The following is a 24,387-nucleotide window of genomic DNA, read 5'->3' on the forward strand; positions in this document are numbered from 1 at the left end:
CAAATGATAGCTTGCTGTAAAAGCTTACACTCAAAGCTGAATGAGATGTGGGACTAGGATAGCTCTTGAGGGTGAAGAAAAGGAAGAATACGTGTTACGTGATGCATTGCTTTGGGTTCTTTCTGATTAGAGAAACCTGTATCTCCATAGGCACTTGCTGACTTGCAATAGGAATCAAAATAGATTTTGATTGATTATTGAAAATAATTGATTTTGATTATTGAAAATAATAAATATGTGGAAAAAATCAGACCAGACCACTTTTTATCCTTTTGTTCAAGGCATATTGAGATGGACCTGAAGAAAAGTCCTGGAAGAATTGCTCGTCCAGCCTCAGCTGCAGTCCGGGTGACTGATTTGAGCTGGCGAGGCAACCTAAATCCCAGTCCGCTGATTAAAGATGACAGAGAGCTACTTATGGATGAATACCTTTCCCCCAGGAAACTGGTGAGTAGACATCCAACTTTTTAATGAAGTAAAAGCAGCAAACTGGCATATACAGAGCTGTATTAACTTAACCTTCCAGCTGGTCTTGTGATGATTGCAGATTGTTGCATATCTGACAGTTAGACTTCTGCATAAAGTAGATTCTGTCTTATGGAAATTTATCAAATGTTTGTCCTCCTTGCACCTTGTTTCATGTAAAAAATATTACCAGCATGAATGTTGCTGTCTTTATTGCCAGCTTTCTTGAAGCAGCATGAAGAAAAGTACAGGTAGCGTAATTATAATTTAAACAGATCTCATTGATGCCATCTGAAGTACCTTGAATCTTAGCATTAGAAAAAGCTCTTTACATTAACCTTGTTCTAGAGATTGGATAACTTTAAAAGCACAACTTTATTTTGAATTAGTGAAATCCTCTGTCCTGCTAAAAAGCCAATTAAAATATTCTGCAAGTACTGTAAGTACTTTCTATATATATCAAAGTGTGTGAAATTTCAAAGCATATTTGAAAGCCATGTTCCTTTTTGACTGGGGGAAATGATTTTGACATGCAGCCTGTAGAAAGAGAGTAACATGCTGAAATCTCTTGTGAAGGAATATTTGGTTGCATATTGTGCTGTATTTGCTCAGGACTGATTAAGGGTGAAATCCTCTGGGACGTGTAGAAGCTGAGAAGATAACCTCACTTATCCCCACTAAAGAAAGGGAGAGCTGAGAGAAGTTGTTAAGGGGAGAAGCTCTAGCTTTCTGTGTTGCAGAGCTGGATAGAAATTAGTGAAATACAGGTGGGGCCAAGGCTGTGGTTTGAATGCTCCCAGTGGGCAGTGGCTGTAATCCTCTGTGCGTCCACCACGCTGGTGGAGGGACACTAGCTTCTGCAGGGGGCATATTCCAGCTTCAGGTTTACGCCACTCCCAAACTATATACCCAAGACAATTTTGACTGTGCACTCTATATTAGACAGCAAGTTGTTCTCGGAACTACTCCTTCTCTTAGTAGCTAAGTCTTTCAGTGTTTATAAAATGTTTGGAGATGCAAAAATCACTTTCTGCAGAATGTATATTTTAAGCTTTCTAGAGAAAAATTTATATATGATCTTATGATCTATGCCATTCACTTTCCTTTCGTTCATGTGAACCTCTGACAACTTCCTGGTCTTTTTTTAAAATCTGGAATAGAGTTTGACCAATCTAATGTGTTTGTGGCCTACAATACCCTGTAAAAATCCACTGGGAAGCTCTCAGATTAGTCTGCTTTCTTAGGGCATGAACCAAAGCCCATTAGACTAACCAAAACAGCTGCCCTCTGACTTCAATAAACTCCGAATTAAACCCTTAGGAAGTTTTTTCGTTGGCATTAAAATATTCTCTTTCTGAAGCTCTGCTGCTTTTAGTTTACAGTAAATTGTAAGCAGGAAAGTGTATGTAAGGCAATGTTATTCCCATCCCATTAAGTTACAGTTCATTATTTTGTAATATTTTTTTAAATACAGATCAGAAGTTAAAGTCTCCGCAATTCTGGGCTATTTTTAAAAATGGGAAAAAACCCTTTATTATTCATATGTACTCTATTAAACCTAATCGAGTCTTGCCTCTTTAAGATTGTGTTTATTAACATTTGTAAGGAATTCCATCTCAAAGATTCTTTTAAATGGATGCATACTGTCCTACTGATTTTTCTGGACACAGTTATTTCCTGGCCCTGGAACTCAACATTTGTGTTGGCATAGCTGGGATACTTCCTGCACAGAGGAAAAATTATATGACATTGTCAAGGAAACATTAACAACGTTTATAGCTTCTTTTAATAATGTATCCAATCTATCTATTCTTTGACCTTTATGCTGATCAAATGGAAACCACTGCTTCCATAAATTAAATTCCTCTGGATTTGCAAACATAAAAATAGAGACACTGTTCAAACACTTAATCGAAAACAAGTTTTCACGTGTGTATTTTTTTAATGAACTGCATGCCATTGATAACCAAATGGTTTGAAAGGTTGTTTTGCTTAAATCAATGCACTTGCAGTATCTTCTCGATTGTCTTTTAGTTGTGAATATTTTAGGAGATATTGATTGCATTCACTGAAGTGCTCTGAGGAGGAAAGGAATAGATTTTTAAAAGACACGCTCATTATAGTAAAATTATTTTGCATTCAAATAAGGACATAGGCCCCAGTTCTGCAGTATTGCATAGGCAGATTTCTGGACACCTGGTGGAGGTTCCTGAGGGAGGTGTTTGTTCCGAGACACATACTCAGGTTTACTCCTTGCCATTGCGCCATTTCAGTTTGAGCTTAGGGAGGCTGGAAGGTCTAGCTGTGTAAAATCTATGAAGATTGGGTGCCTTGAATTGCAGCCTTGTCCCTACCTGCACGTTTTACTCATTTTGTCCTTTTTCCAGGGGAATTGCACTCTATTTAGTAGTGAAAACATTAGCAGTCTACACTAGCAGTCCTCATGAATAAGGACACTCTAAAAGGTGTGATACTTTTGTTCCTTCACTTTTTTTCCAGTTACCAGGTTGTTTTCCTCCAAAGCAAGGGAAGTTTGGCTTAAACTGATGATTCTTTTCTTTTTTCTTTTTTTTTTTTTTATTTTATTTCTTTCCTTTTTGCTTTCTTGAGCCACGTAGCACAGAAGACAACTTCTACAAAACCATTGGTCACTTGACCATTTTTTTCCTCTCTATAGCGGATCCTCACCTCACTTAAATTTTATACTCGCTCACTACAGGGTTTGTGGTCTTCTGTGGCCTCGTTTCAACATAATGTTCACTTTGAAATCCTGTGTGATTCCATATCCCCATTATGATAATCCCATCTTCTGTAGTTTCTGCTTGCTGCCATCTCTCTTGCTGCAATGTCATGTAATGCCCTTTTATATTTAAATACTCTTCATCCAAGCTACAGGTCAAAAGCTTTTGATGCAAGGGTTGGTATCATTAGATGTTCTTTTTATTCTTTCTGCTAGTATCAATGTCAATTTTCTGTTGTACCGTTTAATCTTCATCTATATGAACAGGGGTTCTTGCTTTTCCATTTGTGCTTGTCCTACAAATATTTCCAGCTCCCTGCTCTGGCTGTACTTGTGGTGTTGTTGGATGTTGTAGAATACAAGGGTAAGCAAACTCCCCATTCTCTCTTTGTTCTGAAAACTGGCTATTAATGGGCAATATATTGCAATTAGTTTTTAACTTTATTAGTGCTGTGGCACAGATTTCTCATTAAGTGTGGAGGAACTGAAATTAAGGGCTTCACCTGCCTTGAATCAGCTTTTTATTTTGTTTTATTAATCCCCACCCCCTCCCCTCTGTTTGCAAAGGACTTTCCTGACTTTCACAAAAAGCAATCCACTTCTCAGAATAAGCTCATTTTACAAGGTCAAATATCTTCCAGATATTGTCACGTTATCAAAACTAATCACATTTTTGCGTGATCTTTAGAGAAGAAAGGAAGTATTCTTATTTCGCTATTTATTGATCCTGCTCAAATTAATCATGTTTTCTAAACTTAGGAACACGTGTTCGGAAATGGTGTTTAGTTTGTTGCTCAGGAGGTTAGGGTGTATTTCATATGGTATGCGCTCATCCTCATGGGGAGAAGAAAATCCTGGAGGGTCCTGGAACAACAGATTGGATTCTTGCTGAAATGACTCAATCGTTTCCTTTTTTCTTTGGCAGAAAGTTTTCCTCTCAGTTGTAAGCTAAATGGACTGGGGGCAGGGCGCAGCAGGGAGGAAGAGATCAAGGAAGCAAGTGAAAAATCTTGATAAATTAAGTGGAGTCAATGAGATGGAAGTAACTGGCTGAATTTGGATCTGCCAAATCCTTTATTAGAATTGTATAATCATTTAAATATAATAATTTTTAAAAAGGGTTGAAGGGACCTCTGGAGGCCTTCCAGTTCAATCTTCTGCTCAAAGCACAGCTACTTTCAAAGCTAGATCAGATTGCTCAAGGTAACAGATAGTAGTAAACATAATACCGTGAACAGGAAAAAAATTACAAAAACTCATTTAATTTCATAGCTTTCCTTTTATATGTTCTTATCCTAACACTAATGCCTTTACTACAGTGAAGGCTTGTAGTTGTTATACTAGTGTTCATCTTGCTACTTAGGCATCTGATGTTTTACATTCAAATTGTCACATCAGGTATCTTTATATTTAAATGCATACGTGCACATATGCATGCCTTTATATGAAAAAAAACCCAGATTTTCATTTGCATCCAGTCACAGCTGCTTAGCTAACATAAAATGGCAGATTGCAGTCTTGAGTTTTGCACATTCAGTGACACAACATCAAGCAATATTTGTAGCTACTTATTATGCACCTAGACAAGAAAATGCTAGACAAGAAAAAAAATTAAGATTGTGGTATGACTTTTTTATATCTATGTGAGGGGAAGTAAATCCTCAAAACAAATTTAAAGCAAAAATTTATGTAAGAATATCTACTATCCTGTCTACTCCTGACCTGCATGTTAATTCATTGCATAATTAAAAATGAGCTTGTTTCCTCCTACAGAAGTGATACAGGCTATTTCTGGAAACCTCCCATATAGTTTCTGGTGCCTCACATGCCCTTTGAAGTTTGAGATAGTTGGGAGGTCCCCCAGCAACTTGCAGCATCAGACCCTTAATACTGGTTTAAAAAGAGAAGGTGTCAGTACTAGGAATCCCCAGCACGGGTCAGGGGGGAACTGAACTGGGGATGGCAAGATTATGCAGGGCCTATCCACATAGAACTATTGGCGTGACTTGGAGGCTTCAGCATGAGAATTAAGACATTTTTTCTAAAGCATCCACCACCACTTAAATTTCATAATTATGGCCCTCATCTACCTTTTTCATACAAGCCAAGAAGTTCTGTCGTTATCACAGATTGAACGCCTAGCTAATCTCTTCATCTGAGCTGAGAGAAGAATGTATTTGTATGTATATGCAGAAAGTAGTGAAATACAGCTAAATGTTGTAATTATGGGCATCTGCAGCATGTAGCCATTTTGAAATGAAGATTGCATATGGGACCACAGGGAAGGTCTGTTCCTCTCATTGAAAATCCCTTGACTTAGAATCACTCAAAACCTTGTTAACCTTCTAGTAATTTTCTTCTTAGAAGAAATATTTTGTCATACTTGTAGCAACACTAGTTTTTTTGTGCAGGGAGAGATTATGCTTGAGTTGGGAATTCGAAATAAAATCCCTGCAAAAAGCAATGAACACATGAATGGACATGAATCTAGTATTTGCATACAGGTGTAGTATTAAAAGAGAATAAGCTCACCACTCAGGAATTCCTGTCTTAGCCAAATTAACCAGGATCAGCAAAATAAATGCACAGCTGGAAATGCTTCTCTGACAGCTGCACGCAACATGCTCTTCAGCAGCATATCTACTTTTCTTAGAATATGTGAAAAATCTAGGGAAGAGAGAAAAAATCAGTTGTATACACCAGCTTTAATTGAACAGATATTATTTGCCAATTAAGGAATTTACAGAGAGCTGCAAGTGGGACTTGAGCTGGATTTCCCAGCATTCCCAGGTGACTGTTCTGCTGGCTGGGAAGCTCTGCAAGCACTGAAGTATTTTTCACTTGCAATTTTTTACAGAATACTTACTGACTCTTCTTGTCAGTCAGAAAAAAATCTTTCCACACTAGTGCATGCTCTTCAGGTAGATATTGGCCAGACACTTTGCATGATGTGAATGTGTTGTGAGCCATCATGGAGTTGCTTCTTAAAATACTGGCTAAATTGTTTACCAATAGCTTCTGCAGGATCTCATGGAAAGTAGTTTTACTTCTATTTTGAAGGAGGTACAAAAATGTGCAGCAAACTTTCTCCATCTTTGTTTTACTTATCATTTATTCATCTTCAAAGAATTGTGCAGTGCTTTACCATGGAAATTTATCCTTTCAAATAAACAAATTTAGGGTGGAGTATAAAGCTTGCTGCCCAGAATCAAGCTGTCAGGCCACCTTCTTGAACATCATGTGCCAGAAAGATTTTGATGTTTGATTCTTCAAAAAACAACTTCCTTCTCTATCTAACTGATACCTGGGCAGTAGATGGGCAGTAGATGGGTGGCAAGCAGACTCCTCTCTGGACACCAACAATGAGCCTGGAATTATAGTAAGTTTTTTCAAGGTGTCTTTTTGATGTAAAATAACTCTGAGTATGTCCATCTCTTTGCCTAGAACAGATCCTTGGTCCCTTTTTGTCTGCTCTATGTTGAGGCTGAGCAGCTGTAAACAGCCAAAGAAATCCCTAGATGGCACAGCACCTTCATGTCTGTAAGCATTCCTGGGGCACAGGCAGAGACCTTCTGTCCCTGGCTGTCAAAACAGCCCTTTGAGCTGTGAACAGGCAGTCATTACCTGAAGCCACAGTGGGACACCTCTGAATTAGGGCAGGAACCCTTCCTAGACCTGGCATGGCCAGGAAGGAAGAGATGCATCACTTCTACCCACGTGGTGCCAAACATCTCTCTGTCTAAGCTGATGATCCCTTCACTGTGTTTGGCTGTGATTTTTTTTTTTTTCTTTTGCTACCCAGTAGCAGCAAAATTCTTCCTAAATATCCCTCCTTTCAAATTTTGATGAAGGTTCCCATGCTTTGAAATTAAACAATAACATAAAAGGAAGATCCTGCTAAATATGTGTCATCTTTATTTTAAATGTTTCCACGTCCTTCCCTAAATGTCCTCTGTTGCTGGTGCCAGAATTTTAGCTGTGACACGTGAGACGTATCACACGTCCAGCTGCACTAGAATGCCAAGAAAGGTGTCTAGGGAGTGGGAGCGTCCTAGTTATCTTCCACAGGAACCGTTCACCACATATCATTCTCTAGAACTGCTGCCCTGGCCTTTTGCTCGCTAACTAGCTTGCAGTCAACACCTGGGGTCTCTGTGCTTCTAATGACTTTAAATGAGCTCATATCTTCAACGTTTCTCATTTCCTTCATGTAGTACAATAGCTTTTGCATCCCACAGCCAATCAGTTCCAAGCTCTCCAAGTATCTCCTCTGCATCAGCAGATGGAAGGACAGTGATTTTCAGAGACTCATGGAAAAGCAGAACAGGGAAGTGGGGATCAAAAACACATGGAGTCTGTCACATCTGGTTAGCACATGCTTCAAGGCAGCTATCTATAGTTCAAAGAGCTGGTAATGGCAGCCAATAACCCTTTCCAACACTGGAGTCACAGCTCTGCCGGTTGCAGTACAAAGTATGGATGCACCGAGCAGCTCATCTCTCAGGGGAAAAAGTAAAAATGGTGGATCTGGAAGAGGAAAAGGAGGGAAAAACAGCACACCAGTAATCCCTGGTATGAGGAAAAGGAATAGGAAGTCCTAGAAGAGGAGAGACTATAACTCTACGCAGCTGTTATGCTTGGAGTTTGAAAGAGGAGAACAAGGAGCAGAACTGTGAATGGAAGCTCTCTAGAATACAGCAGGGGGAAGGACAGTGTGCAGGGAACTTGCAGACAGCAAAGGAGAAAAGCAAAGGCGCCTTGTGCCAAGACCTTCTGCTGTTCTACTGACAAAGTGTATTACCCTAAGCTTATTACTTGCTCTGACACCTCTTCCAGTTCTGTCTTCTAATGATATAGGCTCTTAAGACTATTTTGATGGGGAGAGGGGATGTATCTTTCAGAAGAAGCTTCCTTTAAGGAAAATAAGCTTGTGTCCAAGTCCAGCAATCCGAGTGTGTGGTTGTGTGCCAGGACGTCAGCTAGCTCTCATTTCTCACATACTCTTGTGCTATATGACAGACGGTGTCATCTGCTGAAAAGGATTACTGCAAAATGTGTCTTGTGGTGAGGGAACTTGTGTTTACTTGGGGGGAGGAAGAAGTCTGTAGTTGGTAAGACTGCCTTCTTTGCAGGACCAAACCAGTTTTTGTGGTGGCTGCATCTGGGGGTAGAAAGCAAATTTCTGGATGCCATTGGGGACTCCCAAGTTTTCACCGTAGACCTTTGTTTCTCATACTCTAATGGGGAAACAAGAAAGTCTAGAAGCTTCTTAGGCTCAGCCTGATTAAAATCACAGTTTAAAAAAATAAGATTAAAAATAATTTTAAATGCAATGTTTTAAAGACAATTCAAAAGTAGTTGAAGATTTTGGATAATTCTGTTTCTTAGGAGTCCAAGTCAACACCTTACAAAGGGCCCAGTTTTTCAAGGAGGGATGCTCAGCCTTTTCAGGAAACCATGCCCTTCTAAGCTGTCACCTCAGTTACACTCAAACTATGTCTGGTCCTTTGTAAGAGGATGTGGAACCGTCAGAGTGAATGAAGTTGCAGTCGCTTGTGCACAATACAAGTCTTAGTTGGAACGGGAATGTCGCAACTGCTGTTTTTCCCTGCAAAAGGAACTGGATGTTCTTGTGGTTATTTTTTCTTCCCAAAATTCATAAACAGAGGTGGTCCTACACATTCCCTTCTAATGAATAATTTCCCCCTTATTAAACAAACTTAAGAATGTTGTAACTTTTTAATAGTAAGAAAACTTGTCTCCTGTATGTGGAGGTTGTTTAATGACTTCCTGCCTTCATCTTAAATAGGGGGGCAAAAGGCAGGTGACAATACTTCTTTTAGCCCATGCTGTTGATTCTGTCATTGAGAAGGAGACACTGATGCCAGGGTCAGACATTTCTTTGAAGTGGACTTTTTTAGCCCCAAGTCGTAACTCTTTTGACACAGAAAGGTGAAGATGTAGTAGTTGTATCAGAATGCATAGCATCAGTTCTTTCAGGCAGTTATTGTGACACAAACCCTTTGTTTCTCATCTCTCAATGAGTGTTTCAAACCCTTCATGAACTACTAACACATCAGGAAGAAAGGGTGCAGTTCCCTCCTAGCCTGTTTTGTTGAATGCGTGCACGGAAGGATCCACTAAGCACCAAAAGCTGATGCCAAGGAGCTGGTAGGACATGTAACCTGGATGAGGCAAGCTGGGGAGAGAGGAGCTGGATCATAATAGCAGGAAGGAACAGGGGATGAGACAGTGCTAACATGAGATTGCTTCTGCTGCTTGTGGAATTGCAGTCTGGTGTCTTAGGACTTTACAGCCTTGCTGTAAAGTTTTCTCTGGCTGTCCTAGAGCTTCCCTCCCTCGCCTGTGTATAGCTTCTGCTTGTTTCTGTCCTCCTGCTTACCTCTTCCAAGGCAAAATCTACATGTGCATATCAACACAGACTTTAGGATTTAGGAAAGATCCAGTGATAAGATAGGAAAGATCCTGCATTCATACACAAACTCTTGGTTAATGCAGTGGTTGATCCTATTGCTAAGATTTTGCAAAAATAATGAAAGATTTTGGAGGCTTCTATTGGAATTTGCCTAGATCTTTTCAAAGGAATTTGTAGTTCTTGTAACTAGTGTTGTCTTCTTTCAGAAAAGTGAGCTTCTTGAGCTAAAATCCTGTTTCCTTTTCCTAGTTTTGGGTTAAAAGGCTAAACAGTGCATTTTGTTGAGTTTTACTGTCTAACGCCATTCTGATTACAGGTGACACTTAAGGGTAACACTTCCTATCTGCTGAGGATTAGTACAAGACTTATGCAAATCTTAAAGCATGGACATACCATTTACATGAAGTTAATTGGCTTGTAGGTCTGTTGTTGATTTGCAGCTTGAATGTAACCCTCAACCTTGACTCTTTAAGCAATGTAGAAGTTATGTGAGACTAGAATAATTTGGAGCTACAAAGAAGAAAGATCTTTGAGTACTAAATTTATTTCAATGTGATCGCATGTCTAGCCATTTTGACCTGGAATATATGTTGACAAAGCACTGGTTGCAAGGCTTTCTGCACCTTTTTGCTCCTGTGTCATCTGGTTTATTGCATGAGAGTATACGTATATCTCTGCTTATCTTTACAGAAAGTTTTGACAGGGGTAGATGATCTGCAGCGAGTGAAGTCCCTAGAGATGCGAGTAGATACAAGAGACAACAGCTTGGGAAACTTTGGTAAGAAAACACTTCATCTTCTGCTCACCATCTCAAATTTTCCTTTATTGTGTCTTGAAGCAGGACTGGGGATTCAGAAACCAACAGCCAGTGTTAAGTACTGTCCTGCTGAAGAGTTCTTGAAACATGATCTCCCTGGTACCTCTTACTCCTTGATCTCTGTTTTCTTCTGTGAGGCTCTAAACAGGACTGAAAACTACAGCAATGGGATGAGTGACACCACTTCTGTCTAAAGCCAATTAGTTTGAATAAATTCCTCTGGAATGACATGCCTCTAGGCCCTAAATGAGCATTTACTGATTACTTCAGCCTCTAGAGTACTTGGCGCTACTCTAGCGAAACAGTAGCCAAAGTTCTGTTTCTCGCCACTGTAAGATTCCCCTGTGGCTGAGAAATCGCTGGTGGTATCAGGCTGCTCATGCTGCCAGCAGCCTGTCTTCGCACCCTGTACTGCCTCATCAAGCTGTGCTGGATGACGTGCTTGAGGAAGGTCCTATAGATAACATCATTTTGATGAGCCCCAAACAACCCTAATGCTTGTGTCTATGTCATCATCACTGCACTGTGGAAGTAAGGAAGTGCCAAACAAATTCCCTCTGTAGCAGAGTTAAGAATGAGAGTATGAAACCTTCCTTTTTTCCAGTTCTGGCAGTCATTTTCTGTCATATGGACTCCCATCACAACCAAGTCCATCTTCTGCTACATTGAAGCTGAGTAACTACTGCAGGGTAATTTTTTCCGTGCCAAAAGGAGTCACATCCCCAAAAGTATGTGCTGGTATTTTCAGCCAAACAGTTCATTTTCATGTGCAAGTGACCATAATGTAACAGCCGATTAGCTTTAGTGGGTCTTTTGATGTCAATTTGTCATGAATGGTTAAGCAAGTACAGTGAAGGGGGCTTTTGTCTTGAATTATATAGCCACTTTGTATTGGTTATTATGTTTATCTCATAGATAGGTCTCTTTCTGATAGGGACTTGATAATTTAAGGAAAATTACATCCATTTCTTTCAGAGATCATAATCTTTTCAGTCATGTTTCCTCCAGTTGATGAGAAAATCTCATTATGCCATTTCTACGATGCTCGAAAGTGGTGCTCCCATTCCTGTGCCATTTTACATCAGCTTTGGCAAGACAGCAAAATATTTCACCTTTTTCACTCTGTACTTCCCCTTTCCTTTCCACTACTGGAATAAATCCCTTTTTTTCTGCTCCCCATGGTTAGGCTTTTGCAACTTTTACAGAATATGGAGCACTATTCCCGTGTTGCAAACAATTTCCATCTTGTTTATGTCCCAAGCAAGAGTAGTCCCTTGAGAGCTATAAAAACCAGCAGCTGCAGGTCCCCACTGCTTTTGAGAGTAACAGAATATCAAGACCATCCTGAATTTCCTTCTGTCTTTTTTTTTTTTAAAGTGCATTTCTGAATTTCCTCCCTGTGAAAATCTCTTTGCAAATGTCAGCAGGTGGTTAGGGCAGAAAGTTTGCCATTTAATGCTTCCAGAGATCATCAGTTCCTTGCAGTTCTTTTTTCACGTGACAGTTGATTTTTAGGTGCGTGGAGTAAGGCCTAAATTTTTAAGGATATCACAAGGCAGTTTGCACCTTCAATGCAAGTGGTGTAAGCAAGGCTGCTGTTGATGGTGTCAGGCTCATTGCACGCTCCTTGCTGGCTGCTTGCACCTGAAACTGTTGACCTGGTCTCTGGTCACAGGGGTCTGCATAAATAGGCTGAGGAGAAGAGTAGGGTAAGAACCAGACCAGCTGGGATGATAGAAGTTCCAGTGTGACAGAAGGAAAAGCTTTTCTACGGTTAGGACAGTCGAGCAATAGGGGTATCTAAAGAGGTTTGGAGTCTCCATCCTTGGAGGTTTTCAAGACCCGGCTGAGTGAAGCCCTGAGCACCCTGACTCTGTGGAGAAGGCTGGGCTTGAGACCTCTGGCTGTCCCCTCCAGCCTGGACTGCTCTGCAATTTGGTGTTTCCGTTTGCATTCCAAGCCTGGCTAATTAGCTTTCTTTATAGCCTCATTAAATCACTTAACCTGGCTCTTGCTGTATTCCTCAGTTGCAGAAGGTGGGTAAGAACATCTTTATCATCAAGGAATTATTTGTTTGGATGATCTGTTCGCACTCAGTAAACAATATTGTTTTAGTTGTTTTTATGTGCAAGCTCATAAGTGGCCAGGTACGAAAGTTGCAAGTTACTAGACTGCACATAACTCTGGGTCACCTGGAAACTTACAGCACTCGAATCCCAAATTTACACTGCAGTTTCCACTTGAGAAACGTTTCAGTGTTCACAGTGATACACAGACTAACACAAGGACCGTGTTAACCTACATCTCCTTTAGCAAGATTTCCAGTGATTTAAAACATGTTGCTTGAGTTTTTCTTAAGAGCATTCCACTTTGGGATGTGATTAACTTTAAAGTGCCGTCCTGCTAACCTTCCCCAGTTTGCCATGTCAGCCTCTACACAATTTAAAAATAAGGAAAGGCTTCGTGCCAGAGCTTGAATCTGAGACTTAGCGGGCTCAGGGTAATTGTTGAAATCTCTAGCTGTTGTTTTCAGTGCACCTTGCTGAGTGACAGATGAAACACTGAACCGCCCTGGCAAGTCTTGTAGCCAGCTTTGCAGATTTCGGACTTGACTTCTGTGCTGCATGTAGGCTTCAGTTCATACTCAAACAGATGGACTATTTCCTTTTCATTAGCTTATCCTTTCGGTTTTGACTGCTGACAGATCCGGGACCGAATTCATGACCGGCTTGTAGAAATTCCTGTTGAAAGTAATGGTGGGATAGAGTCATTTAAGACACTATATAGTTCTCTTATTTCTAAGTGATTTTAATAGCTACAAATCAAGTTACCCACAGTGCTGTTCGCTGGTACTTATTGAATTGTTGCCTGCTGGTGGCCAGGCTAAGTTGATTACGTGTCTGGAGACTGCTGCATCTCTTGCACGCATTTTTTCAAGGATAAGCTCTGCTAAAGGTTCAGAAGTAGGCACACTTTATTTTTCCTGCAGGGTCATCATCTCTCTTTCCTCTTGCTCTATTTGTCGGTATTTCTGATGCAAAGCTGGGAGATGTTTGTCGGCAGCCAGCGTCGCAGCGGCAGGTGCTTGCGTGGTCAGGAAGCCAGTGCTGAGGGTGGAGGTGCAAGTCCAGCATTTGCGTCCCTGCCCACAGCTGGTCTTGATTTAGCTGGTACTGACAAGCCTCGCTGAGAAGGTGCCACAGCACCCGCCAGCAGGGCTTGGGCAGGCTCTCTGGGAGTCACGAGTACGTACTGGGGCAGCGAGCTTATGTTAAATCCTACACTGATGTGGTTTTTTTGTGAGATTCTCCTCTCAGGTAGCTAGACTGCAGCTGGCTTGGGTTTACCTGCAGGTGCTGCAGTCTTATGTCCAATTGCATTGCCCAATTCACCCCCAAAAATGCACATTTAGAACGTGTGTGGAAATAACATCAAGGTGATGTATCTTACTTGATCCAATACAGCTTAAGTGAATTAAGTAACCTGTTTAATTTACATATCAGGTTGCTCTTGCTAGAAGAGCGCAGCCTGTGTTCACGTCTGTTTTGTACTGTAGGATCAACAAAACGTGTAGGTTGCCTGATGCCAACACAAGTATTTGTCAGTAATTTCTTTTGTGTATGTTTTTCAGTAGTTTATATTCCAGAAGGCATAAAGAAGTCACAATGACTTTTTTGTTAATAGTAGAAAACAGATATATGTTGCTACCTAAAGAATACATTGCAATGTAAAGAACAAGTGTTAAAAATATAAGTGTTGTAGCTTATAGAATATAATAAAATCAGCATCTTGCCTGTTTTCTCCTTACTCCTAGTTGGTTATTTAAATTTCACCTGCTGTACCAAGGCAGCTGAGAAAGACACCTGCATTTCTATTCTGCCTGTGAAGTGCAGCACTTAAGGCAATGTTGTTGAGTGTGCATGTATCACTTTTATTCATCTACCTGAAACTTTGATTTCTTTCTGCTCTTCATTTAGTTTTGTTCCACTGGGATAGCACAGTAGAGTAGTTTAACACTAGTACATTGTTGGTGGTTAGTAGTTTCAGAGCCATATAACAAAAGGGGTATTTAGTGAAAGAGAATTGTAGACAGATGAGATAATACTGCTCACCATTCTGAATTGCAATCATCAGCATTTTTCTGGACCATTCTTGCTTTTAAAAATCAAAATTATACAGTATGAAGGCAGTTTCAGGAGCAGGAATATATTGTTTGTACTTTTAAAATTAATATTAGAAGTTAATATTGTTGATATCCTAGAGTATTTTTATGTTAGTATAAGAATAAATTGTGTCCTTGCTCTCAGGAAAGATACCATGAGGGTTAGAATTAAGATAATTAGAAGTATGTTGTTACATTTGGATAGACCTCTTGTCATCTTCATTTTACAATTTTCTCTTCTTAACTTAATTTTCCAGTCTCTAATCTATATATAAGGAATTGGGACTATAAAAACCAGCAAAATCAAGTGGACAATGACTTTTTAGCACCAAAGAACAATTATGTATGAAATATAAAACTTAAAGGAGGGAAGAACCTGCAGAATTGGAGAAATACATTGCAAAAGTCTTATTGGCAGAATTATGCATCATTGCACATAGTATACTTTATTTCAGTCTAGTAAACAGCACATTAGAGCTTAGCATTCTACAAGTTCCCAGGGACAGATTGTGCCAAAATATAATAAAATGTCTGAGATGGAGGATTGGGTTACAATAATGTAACTTGACTTCTTGACTCCTCATTCAAATCTTCTGCTTAATACTAGTTTTTAAAACCCATTTTCTTTGTAATGCTTTGCAATAGCCTTTGCTCAGTGACCCTCTAACCTCTCCAGTTGGATCCGTGGCAAGGCTATTACCCGCTGCTCTGCTGGGACTGGAGAGGTTACTGCATCCTTCCTGTTCCTTCCTTTAACCCACAGGGGGGAAGTCATTTCATCTCTCTGTGCTTCAGGTTTCTTATCAGAAACGGGATAGCAATTCTTTTTTAATCTAGATTTTGATTTTTTTCTCTGGGGGTTTTCTTAGTGCCTGGATTATATCTGAGGAATTCTTTGCTCAGTAGCTAATAGGACTGCTGTGAGTAATTAGCAGAGACCCTAGTATCTCCTCTGTCAGGATTCCAAATTATTTTGTTGCCATACTTTATAAAATTTGTTTGACGTGAGAAAGTATGCCCTGCAGGATGAGGATGGTGTGTTATAATTTGTACTACAATTTTTATCTATTATGAAAAATTATTAAAAAGTAAGGCTAAAAAATGGCACAATGTGTTTTCAATTTTTAATATTTTCTAAAGAGCTTGGCAAAGACATGAAGTTAAATATTTGCAGTATAACTTGAAGATCAATATGTGGATTATAATCACTCCCAAATAGCATTAGATATAGATAGTGCCTCTACTAAAACATGATTTATTTAAATGTTTTTGCCATAAATGTTCTATGTTCACCCCATTTCCCCAAACAGAACAAATCTCCTTTGTTTGCCTTTGAGATACCACTCCCTTTTTCTTTTTTTTTTCTTTTTTTTGTTATTTCTTTATTTTGTTTTTCCTTTTGATCCTTTGCAAAGAGCTGGAATGATGTCCTTCTGGACACTGCTAAATCACCTTTTCCAGAGAGAGATTACTCAGAGGACTTACAAAAATATTTGCTGAGAACAGATTTTAATCTTTTAGCAAAGATCCAGTTTTTCTGAAATTGGTTTTACCTCTATATGGTTGCATGTTATACTGGAGAATGTTCACCAGTCATGGATAAACTCTGCTATGAGAATGGGTAAAAGTTTGCTGCTGTTAATAGCAAATGTTTCCTGGGACTTGAACTTGTACCCAGATTATTCTGTAGCTTGGAAAGATTTGGATTATGATTTTGGTTCAGAGATACTTGTAAAAGCAACCAAAAAGGCAAATGTCTTTTGGGAATAGATAAAAGCATTAATCAGAGTTAAAACAACAGAATACTGGTGTTTTCATAGGTATGAAACTTGTACAATTGAATAGTAAACAATGGATCACATCCAGAAATGAAAAGGAAGAGGCAATGCTTAGCAAAACATAAGTAGAGTTTTGGGGACCTCTGAACGATAAAACATGACGTTGTGACATAGGAAATTATGCTTTTGTTATTCGACTCAAAATTACATTTTGGAGAAGGGTTACTTAGCTGTATATCCATTAAGTCCATCACTGCTTGCCATTAAATAGGTAGAAAACAGTTTCTGAGGAGAGAAGCAAGAGCATTATGTAGAAATCAGAGGTCATGGAATGCTATACTTTAAAGCATCCCTTACCTCTTCAGAGTATCACTCAGTTAATAGTCAATAAGGGTTGGGAATCAGACCAAAGAAAACAGTCACCATCAAGCCAGTTTCTGTTGTCTGTCTGGAAAGGTGCTCTATCAGAATTGCCAGAGAGAGGTTCCAAAAATTATAATTGGGTAGTCATGTAGACAATACATATATGTTGCAAAAATGCAAAGGATGAAATATTTTTTGAGTGAAATAACCCCATTGATTTTCTTAGAAGAGGTCCAGCACAGATCTGGCAGAAATAGGTAAGAAATGCATGTAAAATTAGGTGCTTCAACTTGTAATTGTCAGAAATTTTCTTTACTCTACTACCAGCTCTGGATTCTTTATTCTTTTCCCATAGGTACCTATCTACCTAATCTGAGAGAACTGAAGTTGAACAATAGCTTGCTTCTGTCTGTGAGGTAAGAAATGAATGGTAACTGAAATAAACATAAAGAATAACAGTCCTCAATTTTATTTAAGTGATAAAATCTTCATTTATGCTGCCTTCATTTCTTTCCATTTCTGTGATAATGGATTAAGTCATGAATATATGCTCTGCAACCACATAAGTTTAAGGAGAGGACCTGAGCTGGAATAAATCACTGTAGCTGCAATGATGCCAATGAATTAGCCCCTATCTCCCACCAGGGAAGTTCCTGCCATGCTGAAGTACATGGAAATTTGTTGCAAATTTGAAAGGAGCTAGAAATTCACCTCTTATCTATGTCTAGGCGCTTGGATTTCAGAGTGTTTCAGCCTTTGGGCTTTTATTCTGCACAGTAGCCTGTTCTATACAGGTCAGACCAGTTCCTCAGGTGATGAAAATCACTTTGGCTTTATTGAAGTCAATGAAGTTGGGTTTATGAGAGCTGCTATGAAGACTGCATGTCCCTGGCTCGCTGAGCTCTGTGAAAGCATCACACGTTTTCTCCCAGAGAACTGGGGAGTTGGCAGGTTAGGAAGCTAGAAGTGAAAATCATCGCAATGAGGAGGCAGAGCTGTCTTCTCTCTCCTGTGCTGTTATCTGTATTATCCTTAGTAATTAATACATGATGGAAAAGTACAGTTAATATTTGTAAAGGGCTGTGTAAAAGGACATCTTTATGTTAAACAGGGCTGCTTTCTGGCTTTGTATGGCTATCTGCTAAATTTTTTGGGGGGAAAAACTATTGATTTTGCTAATTCTTATTAAAGAGAACATGTTCTCTGATGGGAAACGGCAATAAATTCTTCTCAGTCTCATGCATCATAACTAAAGTAGCTAATGAACTTCAGTTGTCACACTTTGATCTCATTTTCCCTTGTTCTGGTGGTGAGATGAGATGAGTGAGAGAGAAATTTGCAGTCTAAATGTTTTTTTCTACCTTGTAGTCCATAACATGGAAAAGTGGTGATTCTACATTGCTGTAATTATTTTAATGGCAATCAACCACTGTCATAAGCATGAAATTTCTCCATTATTGCAATGAAGAAGTAAGTAGTGAGTGAAAAAAAAATTACATTTTTGACAACATCAAAAGACATTTTATTATATTAAAAACAAAATTTAAAAGGGGGGGGAAGAAGGAGTGGTCAAAAATCCATATTCTCTTAAAGTGTGTCAGTGGAAAATGTTTTGACCAGTTCTGTTGGTATTGAATACAGGATGCAGTTCAGGAAAACGAAACTGTTTAGTTTATTTGACTTCTGGCTTTAGTAGTATTTTACACATCCCTTTGTATTCTGAGACTCTAACTTCTGTCATAAACAGTTTTAGCAAACCATTTTCCGTGACCTGGCGTGCTTGTGGTCCTTGATTCAGGTAACATTTGGTCCCAAGTTGGGTTTTGTTTTGATCAACTATAACGTAAATAAATTTTGGCTTGGATATCAAGTCCAGTATAGTGATGCTTCCCAGGCACACAAACCCCAGGAAAAGCCACTGCTCCTCCTTTAAATAAGTGTGCATTCTGTGTGCCAGTTAAATGTAATTGTCAGGGAATAGGTAAAGGAAGAACACCCTGTTAGCTCTCCCAGACCAGAACTCAGTCAGTATAGTACAGCAGTAGCTTTCCTTTATTAATTCCCATCTTTGACAATCTGTCATTGATAAACACAGATCACTTAAGGGTACAGCCTATGCAAGCACAGCCTCGGTACTTGAACTTTATTTTTGAGTGTCTGCATCATGTCAATTTAATGCCCATTAAAGCAACATTGCTGTCCGGCGGTAGCGATGTCTGCTATAGCTAATGTAACTAGCCACTTCCATTCTGGCAGGCTGTTGCCATTTACTAAAAAAAAACATTTAGAAATCTTATTTCTGAATTAAACTTGTTGATGCTTGAATTCTGTCCAAAAAGTGATTATTTTATTGTATTTGACCAAACCCTTGCATCTGAGGTTTTTGAGGATGATAGAAAAAATGTTCTTCGTTCTCACTAAAGGTAATTCCCACAGACTTTCTCAGCCATAAGGTCAGAATCATTGTGGTTGTAATTTGAAAGAGCAGCAGATAACAGGAAATGTCTCATAAGGACAGACTGGAAGATTGGTTTGTTTACTGAAAAGAAGGTAAGGACAGAAAAGCAAACAAAACATAGAGGGTGTGTCATATACACTTGGGATGTAGAAAGCATTCTCTTCATGTTATGTGAAAAAAAAGTGTATTATGGTGAATCATTATGAACAAAAGACTGTCAGTGTGTATGCGTGAGTGGGTAGTAAGATGGGAAACTTGTTTTTTGTCACTTTATTTTTGTTTGTTCTGTCTTGCAGAGCAGAATTTCCTTATTATTTTAGAACGAAATGGAATTAAAACATCTTTTTTCAGTTTGAAAATGGGGGAAGAATTCTCCTGATAGTAAACTGCATATAGGGAGATGTCAAAATAAGGATTTATGATCCTCACTTTAGTTACTGATTTTTTTGGAAACATTTACGTCTGTCAACCTCACATAGGAACTTAAGTTGTGAGGATGCTGAGGTGTGCGTTGCCATTCGCCGTTCAATAGAAATCAGAGGGATGTTCTGGTAGTGAGGAATCAAGGTACTCGTGTATAATTTTCTATGGGAGAGCAAGGCTTGCTAGGTCAGTGAGTTTATATATTGGATTTTCCTGGTAGCTCCTGAAGGAGTTCTGATTCCTTTGATGGGCAATGTGGTTGAGCTACTCTAGTTGTAAATTCATGGTCCCTCCTCAACCCTCCTAAAACTTGCATTGTTTTTGAATACTTGAAACTTTGAAAGGCTTTATATAAGTGCAGGATATAATTATCAACTATTTAATTTAATCCATAAAGAAAATATATCCAAGTTTATTTGCAGATAATCCATCTTTGCGACTGAAAAGGAATTTCTTTTTTGGCTTTCTGGGTTTTAGTTTTCTACTGGCCCTTTGCTAAAGGGCTAAAACTAAAATCCAGTGTACTGTGGAAAGAAATTAGTTCAGATTGTTAATTTATGAGGTCCTTGTTTGGTGACCTTCGCCCATCTGCTAGCAGCTAAGAAATTTTAAATTTATGAACTGATAATTGAGGATGAAATGTGGAACCTTTTCTGAAGAGTGCCTGTTAAAATGCCCTTTTTTTTTTTTTGGTGATGACACATGGTCCTTGTCTTTGTAACATTTCCAGTAAAAGAACTATATTTCAAGGCCAATGAATTACTACTTCTGCTTTGGCATGTAGCCTATGTATTTTTTATCAGATTGCTTTTATTCTCAAGTCAGGGATGAATGAAAAGATCTGTTGAAAAATGTTAGATAGATATCTTTATGAAAGGGCTTTTAAATCGGACAGGGGAATCTCAGGAACTGGTTCCCATAAGTTTATAGCAGAAGCTGTTTCACCAACTTAAGTTCATTTCCTCCCAGTCAGCTCTACGCATTGTAGCCAGCAGAAGACTGGTCTGCTCCCAGGGCTACTTAAACAACTGCTTGTAACAGAGAGAGTTTATTATAATTTAAGTGGGATGAAATGCAGAGACTGCAGAATGTGCGTCCAAAAGCAAGTATGAAGAATATAGGGAAAGGAAAGCGGATCTCCTTCATCCGGATAGAGCTGACGTTTCTTTGCCACAGTCTGCATTGCACACAGTTCTCAAATTGCTCTTGCCCTATTGCAGAAGAGTCCTCCAGAACAAGCAGACAGTAATCCTGGTCCATTTGGGTCAGTAAAATTGTTATGGGAGTGGAAATGAGACAGCTGTCCTGAAGGTTCAAATGAGCAAGGTGCAGAGTACATTCAAATTCAAGAATTCACATGCTTTTATGAGTCTTAGGATAGATACTAATTTTTTTAATTATTTTTTTAAATGCCAACTCATGAGGACAAGACTGGCTACGCAGGAATCTCTGTATTCCCTTTTTGAAAAGTTTCAAGCCCTCTTGACTGTGAAAAAATAACTGAAAATGTGAGCCAAGTGGTTTGAGAAAGGATTTCGCTGATCATTTCATGACTTAAAGAAACCAGAGCCAAACTAATTCTTTCTTAATTGAGGACAAGGGCTTTAAACCAATGTTTAAAAATATTTTTGAAACCTGAACCAGGATCTTTAGGAATTTGCACTTAGCAGTATTACTCCTTGGTACTTATCCAACAAAGAGTTCAAGCAAATGCTCACCTCTTAAAGTCACAAGAAGTTTGACTTCGGTGGAACTGCTCGCAAGCTGAAAATTGAACATTAGTCCAAGTGCTTTGCTGGATCTGGATCAAGTTACACCATCTTGTATAAGACTGAGACGTGACATTGATCAACCCAAAACTTGATGTATTGCTGATAGTGTGTGTCTAGGCACCCACTATTTGCTGGATTGTTTTCTCTCAACCAGAAGAGATTTAGAGGTATCATTCCCCTAAATTTGTTTTTGACTTGTCATTTTGACTTATTCCTTTCCATGCTCTTTTTTTTTTTTTTCGAGTTTGCTTTTTCTTCAGCCTGTCATTTCTAATTTTTTGCAGTTATTGGATTACTATGTCTGATGCATGTAACATAGGTACTACATGTAAATGCAACGAGTTTTGTGCAACAAGGATCGGCATTGCTTTTATGATAGATAAAATCCCAAAATATTTTCTAAAATAAATCCTGTTACTTAGTTTGCATTAAAGCTGCAAATGTTTGTTAACAGGTTATTTATTTGCATTACAGTAGTTGCTTACTGTGTTTCATGGGAGATCAGGGTGCTCTTGCTCTAGGTTGTACTTAAACATGCAGTCAGAGAAGCACTGCTCTGATTTGGCCTGGGTGAATCTCTTCGTGTCCATATTTCAGTGCACAGAGAATCACTGTTTATTTTGACATTTGCTTTTCTAGATGCGGAAAGCATTTAATGTCAAAAGCAAGCTAGTTTCTTTAGGAAGTGTTTCTGTTGTGTAGCCAGCCCAAAAGTCCTTCAGCAGTTAAGGTTGCTATGAAATCTATCTTAAAAACATGTTCTTTGAGGACTTTGGGTGCTGGCCAGGAGCTAGGAAAGCATTTGAGTTGAATCTTAATCTCTGTATTAATGAGTCTTCTCTGTATTAATGCCTGCAGATCCCTGGGAATTTTACAAACCTTGGGAAAAATGTTGTGACCTCAAGTTTTATTTAGCATTGACAGTTTTAAGGACATTCATATTATTGATAAAATGTAATGATTTTAGGACAGAAATACAGCTACTTTTAGTCTAGTGGATTATTTTCAGTAAGGCACAGTCAGCCTGTCTGCATTAGGCCCTGGAGAGATCTGTTCGCTTTCACTGTTTATCAGTTCCAGGTAGACCTCTCTGAGATGCCTAACTCTCCCTTGACTAGGAAGGTAATATAATCTATCTTTTCTTGTTTTAATTTCACCAGGTCAGGTGCCCAAAGTAAAGACTGTGTATGTCTTTATGATCTTAGGTATCAGGGAGTCTGTTGGGCTGATTCACCAGCAACGGAAGCTGAACTTGTTTTCTGTACAGATGCACGGTTGCAGTTCTGGAGCTCAGGCTCCATTCTGCAGCAGGCACGGAGAACATCAAAACAAGTTTGTGGCCTTGCAGCGTCTTTCCATGGTTCTTGCCTTCAGCACTACATTTTATGCAGCGTTCTCTAGCTGAAGCTCTCCTGCCACCTATTTCAGGCAGTCAGGTACAGACCGTACCTGTAAGGAACAGGGTTATGAAGCAGGTCCTGCCATTGCATCTCCAAGTTAAAAAAGTCTTCTGGTCATGATGGGGCTAGCGTGGAGTGTCTGGTGCGTTCCTGTCATCTTAGAGCAGAGAGAATCGGCTCTCATTGTCATCTGAGCAGTCCCAGGGAGGTAGGTTTCTTCTCCCAAGGGCACCACTGTCATGTGTCTATTTTGTGATCCAAGCTTAGCTGTTGTTTCTACAGCATCCTGGGTTAGCTGTAGAAATTCACTGTATTTCCAATGTCAGTTGTTTACTTTACATATTACTTTGGGGCAGACACAGTTTTTTGAATGAGTTATGTACAAGGCTTTGCCTAATGGGATCATGATCTCGCTTACATGCTCTGGATGGATACTATAATATGATAAATAAAAACATTGGTAATAACTAGCTGATTTCTGCCAGCAAATAAGTATTTACATGCCTGGCTATTAGGATTTGCAGCTACTCTGTTTCAGCTGTCAGTGTCAGGGATCGCTTATGAAAATTTACACCTAAATGTTCATTTTAGTCAGTGATGAGAAAGAATGGCTATAATCATCGTCTGAGAAAACCCAAAGAACTGAGTGGGGAAGCAGTAGCAATTAGCCCATTGCCAGTTGAGCTATCCAGCTGGGGAGGGGTTGTCTTCATGGAAATAGGCAGGAAAATAATTTTAGCATTAGTTTAATGGGTTTGTAGGTTGTTTTGATTCTCTCCTACAAGAGAGTTGCTTGTCTGCAGCTTGTTTGGCTTTTTATTGAAAATAATTACATTCAGTGGGAAATTATGTTCTTGGAATGCAAGGGAAGTGCTGATTTTAAAAAAGGGAGGGAGTCAGGTTGGGGGGGAAATTGAGCTATGTGGTTGTATTCATCAGTTTGTAACTGCCAAGCAATATGAATAAGCAATGAAGAAATAAATAGAATTTTTGTGTACAATCAGCTTTTATAATCTAATTTCTGTAAAGTATTCTCCACCCAGGAGTTTGTTTAGTTGTTATTTTCTGTGAACACATTACTGCACACAAAGGACCTGGTTGCTATTTTTTCCCTAAAATACATGCACACTTCTTTTTCTCTAGATTTATTTGTGATTTGCAGATTGGCAAAATTTTATTCTTCTATCCTGAGATCTTTACAGGGTGCGTTGGACCTCTCAGGGGTGCATCAATAGCTGCAAAAAGAAATGCAGAAATGCCTTTGTGTTTTAGGAGGCGAAGTTTGCAATTCCATCAGCAGGTATAATGCGTGCACATTCTTAACCCTTTTCTTTAACCTGCCCTGTATGTTCTTCTCATGGAGGTGAGAACCTGAACACAAAGGTCTGATAATGAAACCTACCACCCACTTTTGGTAAAAGAAGTTTTATGAAGGACTGTATGTTTGAAAGACCATTTGTGGCATCTCCTGATTTTAACTTCATCAGCCTCATGGTCCTACCACTCCACTTTCTACTGCTTCTTCTCACCATAGGCAAGAACTTACAGAGGTTTGGTTTACTCTGCTTATTGT

At 39.1% G+C, this 24,387-nt stretch overlaps 1 protein-coding gene across 1 annotated transcript in view; it reads left to right on the top strand.

Annotated features, from left to right (window-relative positions):
* Nucleotides 1-291: 291 nt before the first annotated feature.
* LRRC56 (leucine rich repeat containing 56) overlaps nucleotides 292-24,387 on the top strand; it is a 51,539-nt gene continuing 27,443 nt past the window's right edge. Inside the window, exons 1-3 of the mRNA XM_074149942.1 lie at nucleotides 292-447; nucleotides 10,332-10,419; nucleotides 17,117-17,177. Of these exons, the coding sequence (XP_074006043.1) occupies nucleotides 292-447; nucleotides 10,332-10,419; nucleotides 17,117-17,177 (305 nt within the window). The remainder of the gene's footprint in view (nucleotides 448-10,331; nucleotides 10,420-17,116; nucleotides 17,178-24,387) is intronic.

Source organism: Numenius arquata, chromosome 6 (assembly GCF_964106895.1).
Source record: "Numenius arquata chromosome 6, bNumArq3.hap1.1, whole genome shotgun sequence".
Classification (NCBI taxonomy): domain Eukaryota; kingdom Metazoa; phylum Chordata; class Aves; order Charadriiformes; family Scolopacidae; genus Numenius; species Numenius arquata.